This window comes from Setaria viridis, chromosome 9, assembly GCF_005286985.2.
Source record: "Setaria viridis chromosome 9, Setaria_viridis_v4.0, whole genome shotgun sequence".
NCBI lineage: Eukaryota > Viridiplantae > Streptophyta > Magnoliopsida > Poales > Poaceae > Setaria > Setaria viridis.
Window position 1 is genome coordinate 46,078,283 of NC_048271.2, and position 14,555 is coordinate 46,092,837.

The 14,555-nt window shown below is 48.9% G+C and overlaps 3 protein-coding genes across 4 annotated transcripts; all 3 read right to left on the bottom strand.

Annotated features, from left to right (window-relative positions):
• Positions 1 to 321: 321 nt before the first annotated feature.
• LOC117837054 (uncharacterized) lies at positions 322 to 3,488 on the bottom strand. The gene has a single exon (XM_034716615.2). The coding sequence runs from the start codon at positions 3,253 to 3,255 to the stop codon at positions 604 to 606; it is 2,652 nt and encodes an 883-aa protein (XP_034572506.1). The 5' UTR covers positions 3,256 to 3,488; the 3' UTR covers positions 322 to 603.
• A 1,653-nt stretch (positions 3,489 to 5,141) lies between these two features.
• Positions 5,142 to 9,138, bottom strand: LOC117838444 (probable glutamyl endopeptidase, chloroplastic). Its single transcript, XM_072290718.1, is given in 10 exon segments — positions 5,142 to 5,468; positions 5,888 to 6,168; positions 6,652 to 6,789; positions 6,866 to 6,886; positions 6,888 to 7,016; positions 7,240 to 7,300; positions 7,416 to 7,481; positions 7,638 to 8,096; positions 8,489 to 8,549; positions 8,646 to 9,138. Coding segments are annotated over 8 exon segments (1,086 nt in total). The 5' UTR covers positions 8,027 to 8,096; positions 8,489 to 8,549; positions 8,646 to 9,138; the 3' UTR covers positions 5,142 to 5,467.
• Positions 9,139 to 9,271: 133 nt separating this feature from the next.
• LOC117838443 (delta(24)-sterol reductase) lies at positions 9,272 to 13,005 on the bottom strand. Of its 2 annotated transcripts, none has more exons than XM_034718478.2 (3): positions 12,693 to 13,005; positions 10,091 to 11,332; positions 9,272 to 10,002 (listed from the first exon to the last, which is right to left on the bottom strand). In XM_034718478.2, the coding sequence occupies exons 2-3, from the start codon at positions 11,327 to 11,329 to the stop codon at positions 9,559 to 9,561; spliced, it is 1,683 nt and encodes a 560-aa protein (XP_034574369.1). In that variant the 5' UTR covers positions 11,330 to 11,332; positions 12,693 to 13,005; the 3' UTR covers positions 9,272 to 9,558. The 2 variants fall into 2 exon arrangements, with proteins under 2 accessions (XP_034574369.1, XP_034574367.1); XM_034718476.2 differs by having other exon boundaries at positions 12,684 to 13,005.
• Positions 13,006 to 14,555: the final 1,550 nt, after the last annotated feature.

Here is a 14,555-nt window from a genome sequence, read left to right on the forward strand (position 1 = left end):
ATATACACCCCCCCCCCCCCCCCCCCATTTCATATGACCAGGGCGTAGTTTGATTATGCCAAAACAGCATTCTGCAAATTAGTAATAACAAATCGTGCGTGGAAGTTTCCTTCGGAAAAAGACCAAAATGTGCTTGATAGTTGATAGTCATTTATATGCATATTAGCACAAATTCCAAAGCAAACGTTTCGCAAGGCCTACCGCAGCATTTCGTTTCATAGAAAGGACTACCCAAGCATTTATCAGAAGTCCATATATTAGTGAGAGCCTCAACAACCATGCAAAATGTAGATGCATCAGCACAATTGTACCAACAAACTATTTCCGTTTAGGGAAGAAAACCTTTTATTATCGATGGCACACTTACAAACACATCGTATTCCCTGGTGTCCACATTATCCTCATCGATGCCTTTTCACATCGGATACGCAAGTACTGGCATACATCGCATAGGAAAAACACACTCCCACAACGCATGACGTACGTAGGAAATAAGAAGAAGAAGTACACGCACGGACGATAGCACGATAGCACGAAATTTAAAGTGATCAAATAGCGACTAGCGAGTTGTTATTACCGCGCACAGCTCCTCGTTGCGCCACATCAAATGGACAGCTCCTTCGCCGCCATCTCCTCCCTCTTCTGGAGCGCGCTCGCCTCCACCTTGCAGCACTTGCACGGCGGGCTCACGATCGGCACCGCGCCGCGCGCGTTCGCGTGCTGCCCATTCTGGAGCCCGTTCCCGTGGGCGCCCATCTTGCGCGCGATGATGACGGAGTTGATCACCTCGTCGTCCGGGTGGTACACGGCCCGCACGTCGAACCCGCCACGGCAGATGTCCTCGGGGTCGACGACGGGGTACAGGAACCCGCGCGCCCCGTGCGCGCTCCGCACGACGAGGGCCGCGCCGTCGGCCATGTGCCTGCCGAGGTGCGCCACCACCTTGGCCTTGTCCTCGGCGGCCATGCCGACGAGCGCGGCCAGGAAGACGACGTCGTACTTGCCGAGCTCGTCGGTCAGGTTGGCGACGTCGACCGTGTGGAAGGTCATCCGCTTGCGCAGGTCCTCGTCCGCGCGGACCAGCTTCCGCGCACGGTCGTTGGCAGCGCCGCTCCGATCATAGTTGTCGAACACCGTGTTGGGCAGGTGGCGTGCCGCGAGCACGAGCGAGCTGAACGGCAAGGGGCCAGACCCGACGAAGGCGACGCGGGAAGGCGCGAGGCCAGGGATGTAGCGGACCAGGAGGTCGTACTCCAGCTTGCTCAGGTTGATGTAGTTGCTGAAGTAGGGGAAGCGGCTGAGGTGGTCGAGTGGGTTGTCGAAGGCGTTGAGCATGTCGGAGTAGTGCGCCTCGAGGTGGCCCTCGGCGTCGGAGCAGAGGCGGATGAGCTCCTCTCTCATCTTCTGCGCGTCCGGGGCAAGCTTGGTCACGTCGACGGGGTTCGGCGGGACGCAGGCCATGACGAGCTCGGTGAACAGCCTGTCGACGTCGGGGGACGGGCTCAGCGATGGCAACTTGGTGATGGCGGCGTGGAGGCTGGTAATCTTCTGGACGAGAGCAGCAACCTCCATGTTCGCATTGGCGTCGATCTTGCGCGCGACGATCACAGAGTTGATCACCTCATCGTCCGGGTGGTACACGGTCAGCACGTCGAACCCGCCGCGGCGAATGTCCTCGGGATCGACGATGGGGTACAGGAACCCACGAGCCCCGTGCGCGCTCCGCACGACGAGGGCCGCGCCATCGGCCATGTGCCTGCCGAGGTGCGCCACCACCTTGGCCTTGTCCTCGGCGGCCATGCCGACGAGCGCGGCCAGGAAGACGACGTCGTACTTGCCGAGCTCGTCGGTCAGGTTGGCGACGTCGACGGTGTGGAAGGTCATCCGCTTGCGCAGGTCCTCGTCCGCGCGGACCAGCTTCCGCGCACGGTCGTTGGCAGCGCCGCTCCGATCATAGTTGTCGAACACCGTGTTGGGCAGGTGGCGCGCCGCGAGCACGAGCGAGCTGAACGGCAAGGGGCCAGACCCGACGAAGGCGACGCGGGAAGGCGCGAGGCCAGGGATGTAGCGGACCAGGAGGTCGTACTCCAGCTTGCTCAGGTTGATGTAGTTGCTGAAGTAGGGGAAGCGGCTGAGGTGGTCGAGTGGGTTGTCGAAGGCGTTGAGCATGTCGGAGTAGTGCGCCTCGAGGTGGCCCTCGGCGTCGGAGCAGAGGCGGATGAGCTCCTCTCTCATCTTCTGCGCGTCCGGGGCAAGCTTGGTCACGTCGACGGGGCTCGGCGGGACGCAGGCCATGACGAGCTCGGTGAACAGCCTGTCGACGTCGGGGGACGGGCTCAGCGATGGCAACTTGGTGATGGCGGCGTGGAGGCTGGTAATCTTCTGGACGAGAGCAGCAACCTCCATGTTCGCATTGGCGTCGATCTTGCGCGCGACGATCACAGAGTTGATCACCTCATCGTCCGGGTGGTACACGGTCAGCACGTCGAACCCGCCGCGGCGGATGTCCTCGGGATCGACGATGGGGTACAGGAATCCACGAGCCCCGTGCGCGCTCCGCACGACGAGGGCCGCGCCATCGGCCATGTGCCTGCCGAGGTGCGCCACCACCTTGGCCTTGTCCTCGGCGGCCATGCCGACGAGCGCGGCCAGGAAGACGACGTCGTACTTGCCGAGCTCGTCGGTCAGGTTGGCGACGTCGACCGTGTGGAAGGCCATCCGCTTGCGCAGGTCCTCGTCCGCGCGGACCAGCTTCCGCGCACGGTCGTTGGCAGCGCCGCTCCGATCATAGTTGTCGAACACCGTGTTGGGCAGGTGGCGCGCCGCGAGCACGAGCGAGCTGAACGGCAAGGGGCCGGACCCGACGAAGGCGACGCGGGAAGGCGCGAGGCCAGGGATGTAGCGGACCAGGAGGTCGTACTCCAGCTTGCTCAGGTTGATGTAGTTGCTGAAGTAGGGGAAGCGGCCGAGGTGGTCGAGCGGGTTGTCGAAGGCGTTGAGCATGTCGGAGTAGTGCGCCTCGAGGTGGCCCTCGGCGTCGGAGCAGAGGCGGATGAGCTCCTCCCGCATCCTCTGGGCCTCGGGATCAAGCTTGGTCACGTCGACGGGGCTCGGCGGGACGCAGGCCATGACGAGGTCGGTGAAGAGCGCGTCGACTTGGGGTGATGGGCTCAGGGACGGCAGCTTGGCGATGGCGGCGTGGAGGCCGGCGATCTTGTGCACCAGGGCAGCAACCTCCACGTTTTGGGCCTCCATGTCAGCGGTAGTCGCTAAAATTGCAGCTGAGAAGCTGAGCGAAGAGACGCCGCGGCTGAGGATGTGTGTTGAGCTCAAAAGCGGCAAGTGCTCGACTGCTCGTGTGCTCCTTGATGAGGAATGGAACGGGTACCACGAGTGTATATATAGAACGACACGGCAGTTGCTGCGGCACAAAAAGTGTTGGCAACTCCGGCTGACGTGCTAGCTTTGAAATTATAATTTAGAAATAGTGGAGGCGTGTGGTGGTCGATCGGTACTTGGAAAAAATATTGCGAGATTTACAAGAAAAACAAAATGAGCCATCCGTTTACATGCTTGGAAAAGTCGAAGCTCCAACACCCGGCGCGCTTCACGCTTCCACGGCCAATGGCCGGTTTCATGCCTGTGCTATGAGTAGCACGTACCCGGTGGGAAACCTGCCCGGGTTTTCAACGCGCCCACATCACGCCATGCAAGTGGTGGCAGCGCTTTGTTTGTTTCTTGCCAAAGTGGGTCGTTTAACCCGTCAACATCATATTAAGCCAGGGAAAACACGAATCGTACTTACTCTACGCCCCAGATTAAATCAATTTGTAAGAAAATTTGGACAGTTTACTCTCAAAAGGGTGTTTTTGACGTTTGAGTGACGGGAGCTAGCTTAATGCGTTATTAATAGATCAATGCACACCATTAAATCATTAAAACATCACAGGATTCAATGAATGGATCACCGTTGCGTGAAACTAATAGAGTGGTTGAGGGATGAAATCAATTTGCTTTGAGACAACAGTTTCGACTAGGAATTGGTTTCTATCGGGGAGGAAGTAGAAACTAGAAAGCGCAGTAATCTGCGCTCTGCAGTTGCACCAAAGAGTCTTCCAGCGACACTCCAGGTTATCAAACCACTGTTTAACTTGCGAACTGAGTGTAATTCAATTGGTAAGATTTCTTATGATGGAATTAACTTACTTGGATTTGAGTTCTCAACTTGACATAAGTACTCGTATTTTTGTAGATTTATTTCAAGATCTAGCTGGTGTTATTATTTCAGTGATAACAAAATGTGTGTGGTTTAGCTCAATCTCTCGAAAATGCTCATAGGGATAGGATTGTATGAACATATTCATAGGAATGAGTTTTCAAAAATGCTCATATGAGTAGGATTGTATGAGCATATTCACAAGAATGAGTGTGCTTGCGTGTGCATACCTGTACTGTGTTTCGGGAGAGAAAGAAGTCACTATTTAACTTGTGTTGCGGGAGGAACTAAGAACTGCGTGGGAACGTTATTGCAAACTCTATTGTCTTCTAACCCCCTTCGCTAATCTGAATCTTTCAAATTGGGAAATCTTAGTTAAACAGCTGCAGTTAGGCTTGGTTACCAGTGGATGACGATCCAACCATTGTCTTCCACCTCCCACTCGTCTTTTCTCTTGTCGTTACCTTCTCTGATTCTCCCCATGTGCTGCGTGATCCAGGACCCCATCCCGCGTTCCTCAGCCGCTGAGTGCCACCAGATCCGCAGTTCCGCACAAGCAGCTCGCTGCCTAAGCCTTAGACCTACTACCTCCATATAAAAATATTTTTTGAAAAAATTATGTAAGTATCATTTATTTTATTTATAATTTATTTTATCATCAAAGGTATTTTAAGCATGACTTATCTTCTCGTATATTTGTAATAAATTTTTGAATAAGATGAGTGGTCAAACATTTTAACGAAAAGTCAATAGCAACAAATATCGAAACATTGTAAGAAAGAGTCAATAGCGACAAATATCGATACCGAGGGAGTACGTTACTACTGAAATGCAACGACGAATACACTTGAGCCAAAATTCCGCTTTTGCTTTGGTTGCTGTCAAACAAAAGCAAATAGCAGTTTCCCGTCGAGTGCAAGAAATGGGATCCAAACAAGACTGCATTCCTGTAGCATTAATTGTTAAGAATTACAGTTCCATTGCCGTTGGCCTCTACCAATAGGGTAAATATGATTCCGAATATACCCGGGCGCAATATCCACCAATGATTATGCCTTTCCTACATTTTGTAATTTTTTAGGCACTACATGTTAGTAACACGATCATCTTATGCAGAAATCAATCGAGTAAAATGTCAATCAAGCCATGCCTTGTCGAAGGCAATGGGCACCACCGCACCAGCTCTGGCACTTTATTTTCTGTTTGGGCCTGCTGTCCTGAGATGGTTTCACAACAACTGAAGAAAGTTGATCTGTAAGAAACCAAAGATAGTAACATTGTCATCTTCTTCGCTTAAGGATGTGTATGTATGTATGCATATTTGAACAAAGTAAGCAAAAAAATGCAAAAAGTGAAACTACTTTACTGAAACCATTTGTTCCAATATCCTTTGATAGTACAAAATATTTGGCTGCAAGAAACATGCATTAGTACTGTGTGAGATGTATGGAAAAAATATTTTGCACGGTGTGAGACTTATGACGAAATAATTGGCACCTTGCTCCATGTGTTGACATAAGAATAAGTAAGAAGACAATGATTATCTTTTTTTTTCAATTTAAAGAATGAGAATGAGCTTTTAAGCGGGCATCATAAATCCTAATATCAGGGGTGCCAAACAACAAAGTGTGTTTATCTTCATAAGAAAAGCAACAATCAAAGAAAAGTTACCACAGAAGCGATCGTGGTAGATATGAGGATCCCTCAGGGCTCAGATCTTCACGAGCTGCACTGCCGCCACTGGCTGACAGTGTTTCGTTTTCGCTGTCAGCCGCTGAATCTGAGTCAGCCTTGCTAGCACTGTTTATACAGTAGTTCTGCAGCCACCTATCAGTCTCCCAGAGGACGTGCATAATACTCTCCCTTGCAGAGTACCCGTGGCTCTCAAAAGGAAGTATCACCAAACGAGACAGCGCACCATGCCCTTTCAAGGCATTGAAGAATCGGTCTCACTGTAGCATAAAATAGAAAAACAAATTAGATAACACTCAACTGTTACCTACACAATGCAGACTACTAACATTCATTAATTAACCAGTATAAAAGAATAAACAGAGTATTAAATAATAGCAGCATTAAGATATTTTCCTAGAAAAGAAATGCACAAGACAATCAGAAGCGAAAGTGTTATTTTAGTTTACTAGTTAAGGCACTGAAACCAAGCAGGCCTAATTTCACATATGCAAAATGAAAACTGGTAACCTAGAAAAACAATAAAAAAGTTTTTAGGACTTAGCGACATTTGCTTTATATATTGGCCTACATCTACTGATACAGGTTTTGGTCACTCATACTACTTCTGCATGGAAAATAATATTCTTGCTGTTTGCTAAGATCAACTATGCCCATGTTAAATTTGAATCAGTGGTAAAACTGCTTGAGAAAACTTCAAAAATCATATAAGGCAGCAAGCAGATGGACAGTGAAAAATTGACCTGCATCGTCAATGTCCCAGAATTGTTGTCCTGCTCTCCATGGATAAGTAGGATTGGTTTCTTGATTTTGTTTGCTGACATGAAAGGGCTCATCTCAACATAGGTGCTTGTTGCCTCCCAGAGTGTCCTATCCTCGTTCTGCAAAAAACATACATGTTAATAAAGAGACAATGAATTATTCCGCAAATTGGCAATATCCACCATTTCTCTGTACCTGAAAACCAAATGGAGTTAAGAGTCCTGTTGTAAGCTCCAGAACGAGCAATCCCACAGCAGAAAAGATGCGAAGCATGAGCTAAGAGATTAGCTGTCATGAATGCACCATATGAATGACCACCAACAGCAATTTTATCAGGATGAGCCACCTAAAGAAATGCAAAGAAATACACATATAATGTCAACTCCTGGAAGGCATCACACAGGATAGAAGAATAATTTAAGTATATTTGCATAATGGAATTGCTCCATGTATGAATGAACTTTACAAAGTGAACCATGAAAATCATGCGTAAGTGGATCCTCTGACTGCCACAAACTCATTCTGTAAAATATATCACTTATATGTACGAAGAGACTGAAAAGGCTTACCCCTCTTTTAACAACTTCCTCAACTGCAGCCTCTGCCCTTGCAACTAGTTGTTCCACGTACCTACAATTAGTTTGCAATATTGAAACAATAAATATACTATGTTACAATATCATAGTTCAAAATTCTCTTGTACTGCAGAAGGAAATGGAACAGACCGTAAGTAGCAAATATATACCTGTCATTGGCCTCTTCGTCACCTTCACCAATAATCGGGATTGTTGGACCTGACAAAATAGCAAACCTGCAGACCAAGTGGTGAGTGTGTGTGCATGTACCAGAAACAAACATTTGCAAGCTATTGAAAAAAGAGTGACTTTGAAAATTTTGATAGGCTAAGTAAGTGTACATATGTTGTATGAATATTCTATTGTCATGAATAGTGAGAAGAGAAAAATACCCTCTAGCCAACCAAAGAAGAGGGGATGTGGCACCAATCCCTGGAAATTCATTAGGGGAACAACGGACTTGCCCAGCAGCATCTTTGCTTTTAAATTCACCAGGGTAGGACCAAACTAGACATGGCAAAGGTCCATCTTTTGATGGATCATAACCTGGGGGCAGATATAAGTTTGCTGTAAGTTGGACTCCGTCCTTCCGCTGGTATCTTATCATTTCTTTGTACAAGGAAGCAAGCTGAGGATATGGATGCGGGAAATTCGGGATCTTTACTTGCTTGTTTTCTAGCCAGGTCTGCAAGTAATATTGTGTGTTCTCTGTTTTCGATTCTTTTGATGTAAGTATCTTTAACTGATCAAGGGACAGTTCCGCATCAGTTTTGTCTGACATCAGTGCAAAAACAGTTTCATAATATTTTTCCTTGTCACTCTCCCATATCCGCTCCTTACTTCCAGTATTTCTGCCAAAGAAGAAGCAATTGTAAGTGACGTGGCATATATCAGTATGCTTGGTTGCTGGCTGCTGAAGCAGCGGCTGGGGCTGCTTCAGCAACCACTAGTCAGTGTTGTCAGATTTAGGCTCGTTGTACATATGACCGATCCTTTTGTAAGATTACAACCACTAGTGTAGTTAGTGTTGACTGTTGGCTACCTTGAGACTTTTTTAATTATATATGAAGCACAATGCAGATGATCATGATGAGTCTGTTTATTTATTGATATACACAATATAGGACATGATGAAACATAGTATGTAGCAAGCACTGCAGAGATTGCTGCTATCCATAGCTATAGCAAGCAAGATGCTGATTCTGGTGTTGTTTGTGTTGCAGTTGAAGAACATGGACGCTACCTATCTTTGGAGGAGCCTGGAGCAGGGATCTAGTGCTCCAGTGTTGCTGCTGCTGCTGCACCTGACGCATTGCATTGCATGATACATAAGCCAGATCTGATGGTCCTGTGATCCAAGACTGCAGAGATATGCAAAGGCTAAGGTCAGACTAGCTTACCTGCAGCGGCTGTGGATCAGCAGCAGCAGCAGCACCAAGGACCACCACGAGCACGAGGATGAAGACGATGACGAAGAAGAGGATCTGCTGCTGCTGCTTCAATTCTATCTGGCTGGCGGCTATAGGAAGGAATTAGCAAGGGTTAAGGCAGGGGTGGAGTGGACACACTCCTCTTCCCTTCCTCTCTATCTATATGCAATATGCATATGCAATGCAAGCAGAGAATGGGAGCTGTGAATTTGGGCAGCAATGAATGGGAGCAAACAATAAAAACAGAGAGGTGGGTGGCAGATGCAATGCACTACTGTAGCTAGCAGCGCAATATAGCTTCCTTGTATTTTCCTTTTCGAAAAGTATGGGTGCAGTGGCAGTAACGAGTTAACAACTGGAGTCAGTGAGCAAGGAGTGAAAAGGACAGACAGCAATGCATGGATGCTTGTGATGTGAATTGGAATCAGCATTGAACAAGCAGCCCTGCACTGCACTGCACTGCGTCCTAGTATTCAGTATCAGAGATGGATTGCCAGCCAGTGCAGCCACCATCACCTGCTAACTGAGCAGAGCATTCCAGTCAGTAGCAAAGCATTCCACCGTGCATCAAGAATTAGACAAGGACACAAAAGAGCTAGCCATGCAAATCCCGAATTAAGTTCAGCAATTCCATAACAAATGATAAACAGCCACTCACTGCATAGTACCAATGGCGGCAACGACTGACCAACAGAGTGAGACACACTACACAATCAACAAGTTACTCTAAGCAAGCAGAACGGAGACCAACATCTCGTTCCAAATCCCATCATCAGGTAAACAAAACAAACGCTGCTGCTGCTGCTGCCGACATCTAAATCACAAACGCTACTTCATCAACAGCTAGGCCTAATCACAAACGCTACTTCATCAACAGCTAGGACTAGGCCTCATCTGCATAGGCCGGCTCCAGGATGGCCGCCTCCGCCTCCTGCACCTCCTTCTCTGTCTTCCGCCCCTTCTTCGACTTGTAGTACACGCTCATGAACGTCCCCACCGCTCCATACTTGCGCCGGCAGTGCTCGTAGTGGGACGCGTCGAACATCCTCCAGAAGTCCTTCTCGTTCAGCTCAGACACAGCGTACTGAGGCTGGTAGCTGTGGTTCTCGATCAGCCACTGCTCCAGCCGGTGCACTGCCTCCGCGCCGTTGAACTCCTCACCCCTTAGCACAGCAGCGGGGGCGTAGTACACGCCCACGTCCGTGAACATCTGCGCGTAGCTCGTGTCACCCTGCCTGTGCTGGTGCTCGAATCCAGGCTCAGGGTACACCATCGTCTTCACGGGCAACTTGTACAGACGGTGAGGGCACAGCCACAGCGGATACACCTGGCAATATATATACGGAGAAATGCTTAGAATTATAATGCAGGGTGTGGTATGCAGCAATAATAATCAGTAACAAGAGACCACGCACCTCCATCTCGCGGTGGACAAACTCAAGGGCATCTCCAACCTTGTACAGCGGCACCAGCATGTCCTGGATCACGTGGTTGTCATGGTAGTAGTTCCTGATAGCCTCACCCTGGGTTGCCTTCAGCAGAGACACCTTTGGCGGCATCAGCCAACCCAGCAGGAACCTGAACCAGAACTGGTCACCGAACGGCAAGATCAGTTTCCCCTCCCAGTACAGGCACCTGGTGTGGCGGTGGTAGTACTCCCTTGTCGGGATGTACTCCACAAACTCACCCCTCTTCAGCGCCGTCTGAGCGTGCTGGTAGAACCAAGGCTTAAACCACCACCCGACGCAGTTGATCTTGTTGCCCTTCTTTGCCTCTTCTTTTGAAGCATAAACACCAGTCATCATCACACCCTCGCTCTCATTGTACACCATTCCTTCAACAAAGTCAGGGACCTTTGCAGGGTCACCGTCTCTTGGCGCGAAAGAATCAGCGTAGGCCTGCGCGATTTCCTTCAGATTCCCTTTGACTGGAATGTACATGAGCTTCATGTATTCCTTGATGGGAATGAGCTTGATCTCAGCAGAGACAAGGAACCCAAGTGTTCCCTGGGACCAGGGAATGCCATAGAAAAGGTCAGAGTACTCATTATCCTTGGTGGCTCTAACAACACGGCCATCTGCAAGGACAACCTCCATTGCAACAACTGTGTCAGAGAAAAGCCCATAGAGGTGAGAGCTACCCTCAATACCATAACCATTGATCAGCCCACCAACAGTGAGGTCGTCAAGCTCTGCGACGACTGCAAGGGCAAGGTTCATGGGGCAGGTAGCTCTGGTAATCTGACCCATGTTCACAAGGGGCTCAACCTTGGCAACCATCCTCTCTTTGTCAATCTCAAGGATATTCCTGAAGGCAGAAAGGTCAACCTCAAAATGCCTGGCACGCTTGTAGTCCACATTGCGCATGCCAACAGCAATCCAGGGCTTCCTGGCTGTGCAAACAAGGCCATCCTTCTTTGGGTTCCTCTGCTTGAGCCGCTTCACAACCTTCTGCACATTCTCATCATGTTGCTTCTGGCGCTTCTTCTCTGACTTCATGGCAGACCACATGTCGCCCAGATAGATATTGAAGTAGATCAGAGCTGAAATCGGAAGGACCACAAAGATAACAAGGATCCATCGAAACTTCACCAAATAGTCCACCAAAACCTTCTTCCTCTTGCGGCGCACCAATGGTTCATGCAGGTCCGCCATGGTCTGAAAAGAGGACAGTCGAAAAAAAGAAAACAGAAGAGTTAGTTGAACAGTGGCAGTAACCAGTAACAGCAAGGGAAGAGCTTCTACACTAGCTGTAGAAAACAACTGGGGCAAGCAAATTGTTATCCGAACTGATAACACATATCTTCACCAACAGCTGTGACGATAAAGATACATTTATCGCACTAACATTTCACCATCTAGCGTTTCAGGAAACGATGATGTAGCACAGAATGAAAAAATAAACTATGAGGTCCAGAACACAAGAGCCTATCAGGAGGCAGGACATTCACATGCAGCTGTAAAATCTTTACCGCCAACAGTTGTACGTCCAGTAAGTACCCCTGCGACCCAAAGCAATTTCCAAGACCACCACCTTGCATTACAGAAACAAAACTGAGCCCATCAAGTATATTCGGTCATGCACATGGTTTGGCTATTAAAAGGAAGCAGCACATAGTATGCGGTAACTTTGCTAAAAACAGTATGGACATCGGCGATATACATAATTGGGTAAGGGCATAAGGCAGTCTGGATTCCAGAAAAATTGGCAATGTCTTTTGCTATCTTTAAACCTAGAACCCCACAAGAGCACTGGACCAGCCTCTTAATTTTTTTTCCTCTAGACTAGAGCTGTGACCTCGATCATTATGCACCTAAACTAGATCTGCAAAGGAGCATCTGGGCAAAAGTAGCAAGCAGATGGGAACGGTTTTGGGCGCAGAGCACGAGTTGGGCCTCCTCCCCTAACAAAACTATAACTGCGAGACCACAAAAAAAAAACTTTTTTGAGTGGATCGGAGTGCGGACGGATTAAAGTTTGCACCACGGAAAAGTAAAGCTGGCCCTGCGCGCAAAAGGAGGCCCAAAAAGGGGGAGCGCCGTAGTTAGGAGTACTAGGAGTACAACGGAAGCACGGCCCTGCAAGCGTAAAAATTCTGTCTTTTGCAAAAACAAAAAAAAGTGTAGAAAATGTGGAGAAGCAAGTTCCATTGAGCAGGAAAATCCCTATCCCTTTATATTACAGGTAGGGGTGAACCGATCGGTTCCTGAAAATTCTGAAGACCGAGAGCTTCGGTTTCGGTCATTTCGGTTCGGTCTTCGGTCACAACCGAACTGACCGACCAACAATGCTCAACAAAAATGCAAAGTTCAGTAAAAAAAATCCTCTGCCCATCAAACACAATCAGCACAGAATCAGCTACAAATGCGAACAGAAGCACCATATCCAATCGATGTACAGGACTGTACAAATCCAAACAAAAGTCCCAGTCGATGTGCATTACAGCTACAAATGCAAAAGCACCCAATCGATGTTGCTGTTCACGGAGGGCAAGGCCGGAGGACGCGCCTTGTGCACCTGCAGCCAGGGCCTCGCGCGCCTGGGCCAGAGAGGTGGAGAGCAGGAGGAGCGACGTCGGCACCGGGACTTGGGAGGAAGTCAGAATCGCCACCGCCGGATTTAGTGGAGGACCGTCTGCGGCCCGCGGGAGGACGAGTTGGCTCAGGCGCTCAGCATGCGGATAGCCGGATGGGACATGGGACAGAGGGGAGAGGCGCCTGCACCGTCTTTTGGGGAAGGGAGGTGATACTGCCGTCGGCTTGGGAGGAGAGGAGGTGGTGGATCCGTGGATCTAGGATTCGGGCGGATGGGGTCTCGGCCGGCGGGGAGAGTGAAAGTATGTTATATACTAGGGTTTGGTTATTGGGCCCTGGGCTCTATTTCTTGATGGGCCTCGATACAGCATAGCGGTTAATCGGTTCCCGAGCCTAAGGACCGAAAAAACCGTTAAATTCGGTTATTAAGAAATGGAGACCGAATTTGGGACCGAAAATTTCGGTTTTCCGGTTTCGGTCTCAGGTATTTTAGTTCGGTTTTCAGTCACGGTTAATTATGCCCACCCCAATTATAGGTCGCACTCACAGGAGGTGAAAGGACCCTGGTATGCATGAGGGATAAGGTCGCGATACATGCAGCAACACGCATCTATTAGCTGCTTACTAGGCTGATATATATAGTAGCATGAAGAAAGTAGCGCAGATCTAGGAACTGAATCGATGGTGGTGGAAGAGAAGAAGATTATCTTACCAGGGCGGTCGATCCGGTGGCGCAACCGAATGGGGAAGGGAAGGGGATCTGGTAGTGCTCTCCCGTCCTCCATTGCGGTGCAAATGGGGATTTCGATGGGAGAGGAGGAGAGTGGTGGGGGTTGGGTTTTAAACGCATCCGGCCAGATTATGCTTCTTTTCATTTTAGCTCCTAATGATGTTTATATTCCTTCCTCTGTTGACTCACAGCTCAGCTTAGCATGGTGGAAGAGGACAAAATCCGCTCTCGATGCTTGTCGATGGTATTAAATTTTTATTATTATCATTGGAATTTGAGCCGTTTTGCAAGTCCGTAGAATTTTCCTTTTATTATTAAAAAGAAACAAAAGGCAACATGCATGTACGAAGAAAAATAAATAACGTGGATCTAGGAAGTGAACGGGATGCTGGATGGGAAGCGGAAGAAATGTTATCTTACCATGCCCGACGAAAGGGCACTGCGATCTGGCGATGCAACTGGAAAGGGAAGAAGGATCCGACGGCACTCTCCCCTCCTCCACTGCAGTGTGCAGATGGGGGAGATGGGAGAGGAGGAGGGTGGTGAGAGGTTGGGTTTTAAACGCAACGCATCCAGCCAAAGCGGAGTAGGAAATGGGGGTTTATGCTTCTTTTCATTTTAGTCCCTAGTGATGTCCGTATTCCTTCCTCTGTTGACTGACAGCTCAGCTCAGCATGGTGGAAGAGGAGGAAAACCGCTCTCGATGCTTGTTGATGGTATTATTTTTTTTTATTATCATTGGAATTTGAGTCGTTTTGCAAGTTCGTAGGATTTTCCTTTTATTATTAAAAGGAAACAAAAGGAAACATGCAGGTACGAAGAAAAATAACGTGGATCTAGGAAGTGAATGAGATGCTACTGGAAGGGAAGTGGAAGAAATGTTATCTTACCAGGCCCAGCAAAGGAGCGCTCTGACCTGGTGATGCAATTGGAAGAGGAGGGATCCGACGGTGCTCTCCCCTCCTCCGCTGCAGTGCCTAGTGTTAGCTGCAGATGGGGAAGATGGGAGAGGAGGGTGGTGAGGGGTTGAGGGATGTCAGACAATTTATTTTGAGAAAACAATTTCGATTGGGAATTGGTTTCTTTGGGGGCGAGGAAGTAGAAACTAGAAAGTGC

Bases quoted from the DNA above. Each gene is read 5' to 3' on its own strand.
- LOC117838443 (XM_034718478.2), bottom strand. From the start codon at position 11,329: ATGGCGGACCTGCATGAACCATTGGTGCGCCGCAAGAGGAAGAAGGTT. The intron at 10,003-10,090 runs GTGCGTGGTCTC...ATATATTGCCAG, and splicing joins TTGTCCACCGCGAGATGGAG to GTGTATCCGCTGTGGCTGTG.
- LOC117837054 (XM_034716615.2), bottom strand. From the start codon at position 3,255: ATGGAGGCCCAAAACGTGGAGGTTGCTGCCCTGGTGCACAAGATCGCC.